Source organism: Pinus tabuliformis, chromosome 3_1 (genome assembly GCF_031772625.1).
Source record: "Pinus tabuliformis cultivar Carrire ecotype Pingquan chromosome 3_1, CPIR1, whole genome shotgun sequence".
In the NCBI taxonomy this organism is placed as follows: Eukaryota; Viridiplantae; Streptophyta; class Pinopsida; order Pinales; family Pinaceae; genus Pinus; species Pinus tabuliformis.
Window position 1 is genome coordinate 714369866 of NC_142301.1, and position 10251 is coordinate 714380116.

At 33.8% G+C, this 10251-nt stretch overlaps 1 protein-coding gene across 1 annotated transcript in view; it reads right to left on the bottom strand.

Annotated features, from left to right (window-relative positions):
- LOC149189242 ((R)-mandelonitrile beta-glucosyltransferase-like) overlaps window positions 1-5054 on the bottom strand; it is a 64271-nt gene extending 59217 nt beyond the window's left edge. Inside the window, exon 1 of the mRNA XM_089413172.1 lies at window positions 4483-5054. Coding sequence (XP_089269298.1) covers window positions 4483-5026 — 544 coding nt within the window. The 5' untranslated portion in view covers window positions 5027-5054. The remainder of the gene's footprint in view (window positions 1-4482) is intronic.
- Between the last annotated feature and the right edge of the window lie 5197 nt (window positions 5055-10251).

Consider the following 10251-nt stretch of genomic DNA (forward strand, 5'->3'; position numbering starts at 1 on the left):
TACGATTTTCATGTCATTCCAAGATCATCCATCCTAGTAAAAATTTGACCTGCCAATACAGGTCTACAATGTGCATGTAAAGATTGAGCCTACCCCTTGGGTGTCTTGGCTCTCGGATTCAAAAACCCATTCAGCCAGCACTTCTGTGTTTGAGAGAGTAGTCCTATGAGAGGATGCTTCTCCCTTAGATCAATAGAGTCCTTCCTAAATGTTGGCCAGTGTAAGCTCACGATACCAAGATGAAAATCCTTCTAACCTATGAAGCATACAAGTGTGGCCTCAATGGACCCATTCTTGATAATAATCAACCCCTATTTGAACCCAATCCTATTGGCATGGCATGTTGGTCCGGAAAAGGAATCTAGACAATGAATAGTCTCAATCCCATGTGTGAGAGTTGCAAAGGTGCAAGCCCAAAAAATCTTCAACTTGAACAAAACCTCCAAGTCTCCCTCGAGTGAGAAAGGGACTATATAATTCCACCACCCACAGATTTTTTGCCCAACTTACAACACCAATAGAGTCAATAAACCACTTGAAAATCCACCTTTTGATAGTGCAAAAGCCTACTGCCAACAAGACTTTGACTCTATTTGTAGACAGGGTGAGTTAGTAACACTAAAAGAAGAAACCAAACAAGATAGGAGGTTGAGGCTCTACCCGAATAATTGCCCAAGGAAAGAAGGAAAAGGAACTAAAAATGAGCAACAATAGATCGGCCTATCAGCTACAAGTTCCCCAAGCAAAACATCCCAACACTAGTATCGATAAACCAAAAATATGGAACTCCACTCAAGATGAGATAACCTCTAGGCAATAAGAGAACCAACACTTATCAGATAGGGTGGAAGATGATAATGGAAAGCTTAGAATAGAACTGGGGGAATGGACTTAACAACTCACTCTAATATTGTCAAACAACAAAAGGGGAAATCTCAACCTTGATAAACCGTCATGAGAGAGTGAGGATAGAAAAAGAAAAGGCCAACACTCTCATTTATACACTACACAAAGCCTCTTGCAGTAATTCCAGCTTAATTGAAATGAAGGAAAGGCAGGGATAAACATAATGGTACCAGGTAGTCAATGAAGCCACATTGATTAGAGGAGGATATCAGTTGCATGCAGGAAGTAGACCAACTAAGGGGTTGGAAACACCACCTTGTAGACACAACCTACACCACTTGCTTCCCTCTGTATGTAGCTAAGCCTCCAACATTCTATTGTTGTGAATTTAACAAAATGGGTGAAATTGCTACCTCTCTTGGCATCACACGAATACAACATCTTCCCTCACCAGCCACAACCTATCATCTTCATCTTCCAATGAGGATGAAAAATCTTGCTCAATATCCAATATTCTCATGTGTTATGTGCATTGAACTTGATTGGGGCCAGGCGCCACATCCCCTGACTCATTTTCTAGCTTAGGTGGCATCGTCTAGTACATACCCACTGCCACATTTATCACCCCATTCAGAGTAAAATAACATAAAATTTAATTAAATCATAACTTTATTATTATTAAAATAATTAATATATGAGTTAAATACATATACATTTAAAAACCATGTAACAAGTATTTTAAACCATGGAGATTCATACTCATTTTATCATGGAGGTTTGTTATAATACTGTACATTGATTTATCAATACAAAATTGTCCAAAAAAACAATAAATCATTTCACAATGGAAATATTTTATATATTATTTATTTTAATTTCATTTTACAATATTTTTTAATTAAATTGAAAAACGAAAAAGTATAACTACCTTTAAAAGAAACTTTAGCTCTCTATCTCTTACTACTATTTAAAATATTTTATAGACAAACCATATTCCAAAATAAACACATCACTCACAATTTTTTATCTTAAATTTAATAGTTTTAGATTGTATTTTATATTTTAATTTTTTTTTTTAATAAAATTTTAAAAATAAATATGAGAGTTAAAAAATTAATTGAATAAAAATATCTTTGTAAAGGAGGGAAAAATTATTTTTCATATTTTTTTAATGAATATAATTAAATTAAAATTAATTAAATAAAAAATTTAAAATAACAATGATAATAAGTTGAGGTGGGGAGACATGTTGCTACCATCCTACTAGCCACACACCCCGTTTTTAATATATGTCATCCAACATGTACCATTTGGCATAATGCTCATGGGCTAGCCACACACCCCGTTTTTAATATATGTCATCCAACATGTACCATTTGGCATAATGCTCCATCGTCCGACGATATCAAAAGTTAATTCCTACAAGGAGTTTATGTTAATGGGGTCGGCAAGCAGTATGAGCATATCTGGAGGAGTAAATAGAATGTGTACTAGGTAGCAAGGGGAGCCTATCAATTTACGCTCTCACACCAAAGCAACTTTCAATTGGCCGTACTCACACCAAAGCAACTTTCAATTGGCCGTAGGAGGAAGACATTTGGTTTCAAATCATAATACTATGATCGATAAATCATTATTTGGCAATGTACAAGGTGTGGCTTTGGTGTATCTTCTTAGGAATGGAGGCAATCCAACAACCCGGAGCTTGGGGTTTCTTCTCCATTAACCTCCATCACATGAAAGTTGGCATTCTCCTTCTCCTCGTCAATTATTTAGGGTGAGAGTTAGCTAAACTTGGGTCCCTTCCTCGAGGATACAAAGAAGAGTTAGCTAATACAAGTGGTTTCCCTCACCCGTCCTTGTGGATTATATACAATCCAAGGTTTGTGGGTGGTTTAATGGTAAACGGGCCTCACCCGTCCTTGTGGATTATATACAATCCAAGGTTTGTGGGTGGTTTAATGGTAAACGGGTAGGGTTGGAGGTGAAATTTCCATCCACCCTCGGTTCTCAAGTTAAATTTTATCGTTTCCGTCAGTGTCAAATCACCTCTAAGCACCAGTAGTCCGGGGTGGCATCAACAAGCAATTAGAATTTAATTATCAACTTATTGTTCGAATAGTCCATCTGTTGACGACTTAGTGTCCTTTGCTTCCACAGTAGCAACTCAACCAATCTGCGCTCTACTCTATTCAAGGTTTTTTAGGATTCTTAACTGGCTAGCATCTTTGCACTATGCGGGGCCCTCAAGGACTCATCAGTGCTCAGAGACCTAGCCCCCTTCAGTCTCGTTATTCTCTTTGAGAAATGACGATCAGTTCAGAGACCTAGCCCCCTTCAGTCTCGTTATTCTCTTTGAGAAATGACGATCAGTTGAACATAGCTTAACGTGGCAACTTGTTGGTAGTTTTGACTTTCTCTTTCAATTGACATTCATCATGCCCCAACATAGAGCAAGAGTATGTTGAGGTGCTACATATTACCAGGAAGGTGAGCCTTCAAGGGTGCAAATGTAGGCTGAGGGTTTGACATCCAGATATGGGGAGCTCATTTCTCAACCGGTTCAGGAGGAAGTTGCCCACACAAAGCATGAACTAGTTGATGAAAGGTGCACTCTCACTGATATAAAGTTTTGACAAAGGTGGAATACTAGATTCCACATGCAGGACATACTAGAAACCTCTACAACTAATACAAGTACACTATTGATTTTTATTGACACTTCAAATTTCATGTGAGAAGAGTTTTAGTTAATAAGAATGAAATGAAAAAAAGATATCCCACTTACAGAAGCACATGATGTCAATGGATCAAATACTCGTATGTGGGCATCCCACTTACTCCCCAGACAACAACAAGAATCCCATACTACAAGTCTACAACAACCATGGATTTTAGTACCTCTAATTAAATGTATGTAGCTATCATGTTTTTACTATTTGGATGTTTATGTTGTGTAGTTTTTTAGCGCAAAAATAGTTGTAGAGACCAAATAATTAGTTATAGTATTTTTGTTTTCATGATCCTGACCACGGCTCTTTCTTCCGGAATCAATACAACAATTAAAATTTTGTATTTGGTATAGTTTTTCCAAACCAAAATAAACTCCTGTACAGATAAATATATATCTTTAATCAGAAGAAATAAAACATATTTACTTATAAAAAAATACTTATTAGGTGAAATTATTCAACAATTCTCGCAAAACGTGAAGTGTCCACCGGTTAATCCTGGAAGATCACTGTTAAATTCTGTAAAATTAAATTCACAAAACGTATCGCGTCCTACGATGAATCTTTCATGATCGTGGATAAATTATGTAAAATAAAATTCTCAAATACATAATTAAAATGAAAAATAAAACAACGCTGTGCACTTAACGGAAGAAACGATTCAAATTAATACCTAAATAAATGGACACCTAAAATTATTTATTGTTATCCCAGTTTAAATTGAATTTACGGAAACGGAGAAATAAAAAAGAATATGTATGGCATATTTGGGATTTTTTTACAGCTTTGCTCTGGTATACTTTTCTATTTATCCAATTCAAAATATTCAGAAATTAAATTCAACGGACTAAATGTTAAAAAGAAAAATCTATACTGGATGTAGACTGCAAAGAGAAAGACATACCATTTACTGGAATATGTCCCTCAGAAGCAAGCAAATTGCTGTAGCATTGAGAAATGGAGGCAGCAGCACATAGAGGCCAGAAGATAACTCTGGGCAATTTCATATTGCTCGCGACTTGCGACGTGCAGGACATGAAGGCGTCTGTGATTATGAATGTGATGGGTGGAAATGATGGTGATTTGCCATGAACAGTGGTAAGCAGGTCCTCCAAAGCAGGCCCTAACTTTTGCAGCGAAATTAATAACTCGGTCGTGTTGGAGATGCGGCCATGGTTAGGCGGTAAACCATCAGGAATGGACAGAAAACGAATTCTCCCTCCTTGCTGCTCCAAATCTAGATCGCCTTTGGAAACAGGAGATTTAGGTTTCTTTGAAGTTTCCACCATGCGTTCATGTATCCACTCAGTATTGACGAAAGTGACAAACACTCCCCTAATAGCCAACAGCTGCGCCAATTCCATGAGAGCATTAACATGACCCTGTGCAGGAATTGGCACAATCACTGCGTGCAGAGCATGTTTCCCCTCTTGATTCGTCATATTCATATCAATATTGCCCAACTTTATTCGTTTCTTTCCCTTAATCCAGCACCACAGTTTCTTGCTCTGGACTTGAGCTGCGAATTATGCACCTACATCTCATTGTCATCGACCTAAGCACAATGGTCAAATTTGAAGGTCTACTCTTAATTTCATTTGGAAGGCCATATATTTATCTAACCCTTCAAGGATGAAAGGTTATAAGAAAAGAATCACTTCTACTGAAAATTATATATTAAATAAACCCCTCAAAAAAATTCCATAACGAAATAGTGTCAAATATTGTCAAATTCTATTAAAAAAAGGTAAACATATGTTTCTTCTATTCATTCTATGATTTTCAAAAGTATTTGGATTTAAATAATTGAAAATATAAATATATTTTCCCAATAGAAATGGATTTCTAGTTTTCATTTATTTCCATACATCATAAGTAGCATTCCAATCTACCTCATTCAGAGCATGATGTGCACTTAGAAATAGAAACATTAACATATCTAGTGTCCCCAATGAAAGTCTTTATCTATCATCATTTTTTATCCTGTTTAATTTTCAAAAGCCTCTTTCACACACTAATGTGGTTGTTGGGATAACAAGAATAGCTTGCCATAATTGCATCAAATATGGAAAGTCTTCAAACCATTCATGTTCATCTCCACATAGGTCTCATGTCATACATATGATTTTTAGGGTATGATTTACAAATAGCACAAATAAATTCATTCATTTCATCCAAACATCTAGTAGTATCCACAATAGATGATTCTCCAACGCTAATTTTTTTCACATAAACATTTCAACTATATTTTTGTTGGACAACCTATATCATTCACTTCTTCATAATAATGTTGAGAAGTGAAAAACTTAGCCACATTAAATAAATGTAAATCTATGAATCTCCTGTCTAAATATTTAATCACCTTTACAATAAAACATTTTCCCAAAAGAATACAATCATATAGTAGCCCCGAATATTTTCATCTTTGGAAAAATTTTGAACCTCAATGGATGAAAATGTACCATACTATGCAGGCATTCCTCTTTATGCTTTAACTAAGAAAGAAGACATATGCATTGCATCTACAACAAAAATTCTTTCCAAAAATTGTTTATGAAGCATGCTAATAGAAACATCTAAATTTGTGTCAATATATGTAATATCAACATGATCCTCTTCGAACCTTTGATTCAACTTATTTAATTCAACGAGCATGTCTGCAAGTATATGGATGCAAATTTTCACTTGAAATATTGTTGCCAACTCATTCATTTTTTTCTCCCCTAACTGCCAATCCTAACAAATAATGCATGAGTTTAACACGTCTTTCCATAACCTTTCCTCTTGAGATCCACCTAATTTTATGAATTTGTAAGACCACTAACTTAGTGATTTAAAATGTATACATTAGCTCTCTCAATTTTCCATGTCCTTTAGTTGATTTTCCACGCCATGGATAGACTTTGTTTCAAAGTTGTTAGTATATCGCAACTCTGGGAAATGAGATGAAGCCTCATTGCTTGTTAATGATTCCTTGTGAGCCATGCAATGGATAACTAATAAATCGGGACCATACGAAGCTTAGGAGATAAACATTCATGAATACCCCTCATGGAAGATACACCATCTGAACAAAAAGCAACAAAATTCATCAAATATAAATCCATTTATACTAAAAGAGTTCTCACTAGATCATACACACATTGAGCTATTCCATCCTTTATTTGAAGTAAACAATGTTAAACATTTACCTTTTCCTCAATTCGTCAAATATGTAATATAAACAATCAATTGGTGTTCCATAATTTGATCAGTTCATTCATCAACTGAAATTGAGTAAAATGACCTATGCAAAATCTTCTCTTTTAGATTGTTCCAATACACCTCTTTAGAAACTTGAAGAAAATATTTTCCTGGTGTGGTATTTGTGTATGCATAAATTCATTGTTAGAAGCATGCGTGGAGTGCATTTATACCAATTCAAGTCACATATGGACTTATACATTTCTAAAGATGTATAGCAACACAATACATGTTTTCAATCATTGATATAATTTTCTCCTTCCTAGAATTTACCATTACTTCTACATGTTTAGTGATTGGAATATTGCTTCAATGGATTTTTCCCTCCAAAATTTGTAAAACAAAAATTGAGCTTTTGATTTTGCATGGCCACTTATACCAATAACATGAAGAGTGGTAGTTCCCCCTTTTGAAAATGGAGTCTCACTTTTAAATTTAACACGTCAAAAACATTTTATCCTTTCATTACCATTAAATGTTCTAAAACATAAGCCCATGGAAACCTTGTATTCTATTTAGATTTGAATATTATTTTGTGTTTCTTTGATGGGTTTTCTATTTCAAAAAGCTCTACACTATTTGATTCATCATATTCATGTAGATAAGAATCAACTTAATTTTGAATATTACATGGTTGATCAGAATGTTGTGTAAGACCAAATGATTCAAAATTTGACAATTTCATTTTATCCTTCTTAGGACGACCAATAGGAAACATTTTTCAATATTTACACTATTAAATAAATGAAAAAATAGAATAAGTAAATACATAAATTAACAATCCTTTTATAAAAAAAATTCAACCTGAGCAACATGCCATAGGATTTGACTATAGATTTCTTGATAGGTTATTCATTGATTTGTTGAATTATGTTTTGTAACATTTAAGGAAACTTGTAGCTTTATGATAGAGAACAAACACTTCATGAAAAATGGTACTTGGACAAGAAATATGTATGGATTTAAACAACGAAGAAAAATAAGTAAGAGTTTGAATGAGAGCATTATAGTTGTGGAGTCCAATACCCTAAATATAAAATAGATATTCTTTTGATATTTGGTCGATTCATATCTAGCCACAATTTTGATTTCCTAGGGTGTGGATTCTATGGTGCCGAGGATAAATTGTGTGACCACCAAGGCTGTCATTTCTTCAAGGAGTGTTGCATTAAAGAATCCATAGAATGAAAAAACCAAATGTTAATGAAGATATGAGGAGGTTAATGAAAAATACCTTATAGTCTAGCATCGAACGATAACTTTACTTCTGTGGATGATGGGTTGCAATTCAAATGAAAATGGAAAAAATGGATGCAGGGAAAGAGCACTCAAGGATAATCACGGAGGAGCAAGAGCATGTGCATAGTTGTTGAATGGTTATTCAATGTGCTCTGTCGCCTTGTGCTAGGTGTAATATTACCATTACTGTTGCATGTATTATTGTTGCAAGTTGCATCATGTTGGCGTAAGTTGGGGGCCTCAGGGAAACATCCCCAAATCATGACATAACTATTAAATTGTATGAGGTCATTTGGACTTTGACTGGTCTCTTCTATGAAACTATCACTAGTCAGAGTGATTTATGCACTAGTACAGACTCAAAATTATCATAAACTTAAAAAATTATTGACAGGCTATTAAAAATATTACCCTTCTTTTGAAATATAAAAATTTAATCTAACCTTTGTAATTGATGAGTGATTTTGATATTTTAAATTTTTTTCGAAGTGTATTTTTTTTTTATTCCTTCTAAGAAAGGCCAGGAACCTAAAGAAAGGCTAGGAAGGGTTCAATTTTGAACGTTGCCTAAGCAGTGATGTTAGTATCAAATAATTGCGGTCTATGTTTTGTTTTGTGCACTTCAACTTGCTATTTGTCATCAATGGCAACTTGCCAACAAACTTTCCTAAATCAATCTCATTCTCATCATTCACACCATCTTTATTTAATATTAAAAATACCATGTTTATTAAGTATTTAAAAATTGGAAATTGTTGGGCAATTGAAAAAGTGATTTTCCTTTTAAGATTTTATAATATTTTTACTACTATTTTTTTAATTTTTTGAAAATTGGTTTTTAAATGAATATTTTAAAAAGTTCAATTTGAATCATTCCCCGCAATTTTATGCACGATAATCACCGTGCAGAAGACTATAATATCAATTACGAAAGTTTATTGTTTTATTTCATTCACGATTCTCGGCCAGAGCAATTCCATGCTTTGTTTCTCTGACTTTCCAAATCCATATTTGCTTCTTTTGCTTAAAGCAGACGTTAATATTATATGTGGAGATTAAGTGGGTGCATCGGCCCTGATTTCTCATATATACGCAGTTACTCTTTTATGCTAAATACAGAGGCAAGGATCAATGGAAGCACATGGATAAAGATAAGATAAGCCACGTATACCACATGCGCCAAGCTTTCTTTCCCGTGGCTAATAAGGACCATTGCGAGAGGAATCTACTTTCTAGCGTAGATTTATTCATTTTTATTGCATTTATTCATTCATAACAAATAATTTGCCTGTCAATTTCTATCCCTGCTCTCTATACCTATTGACTATTTTAATAGCATACCATTTTCCTCTTACCCAGCAAAATCCTCTGAACTTTAGTTCCGTTACCCCAGAGGCCTTTCATGTCACCCTCCCGCTTTTGTCAGCTGTCGGTTGGATTTTGAATTTACGACTTGGTCGTTTCTTTGTTTGGGAAAGCAACGGGACAGGCTAATCGTATTCTAACATTTGAAGTCATATTTTTCTATCAATTTTATTAAAAAGTTTCGTATAGATTAGTCGGAAACAGTTGTATAGTTTATATAATTTGATTAGATATCTTTAAATTTATTTTAAATAATTAAAATTTATATTTAGTTTAATATGTGTTTAATTTTATTATTATTATTATTAATATATATATATATTTTAATATGTTTATTATTTTTATAATTATAAATAATAATAATTTAAAATAAAGTTGGGGGAGGTAAGAGTGGAAGGGGTTATTTTTGGCTAATGAAAAAACATTTTACATTTCAATATTTATGTTTTATGTATGTACAATGCAAGATGAGGTGATGCCATTGAAAACAAAGATTAGCTTTTTCTAATAAATCTAAAAATCCATTATAGATGAATCTATGCTTATCTTGAACTCTCATTTTAAAATTTTAGTATTGTAAGTGTGGCATAGTGCTATATTCATCTAGGAGTCTCAACCAAGAATCACTAACTTCTTTAGTTTTCTATAATTTTATGTGTGCATATATAGATGGGGTTAAATTTTTAAGTCACCTATAAAATTGATGGTTTGAAAAATTAGGTAAAGGCAAAAAAAGAAGTGGAGCCGTGGTTTAACTTTTAGTGGAAAAGTAGATAAAGGGATGATTAGTTTAAGAAGCAAAATAATTACGTTTTGGAAAATAGTA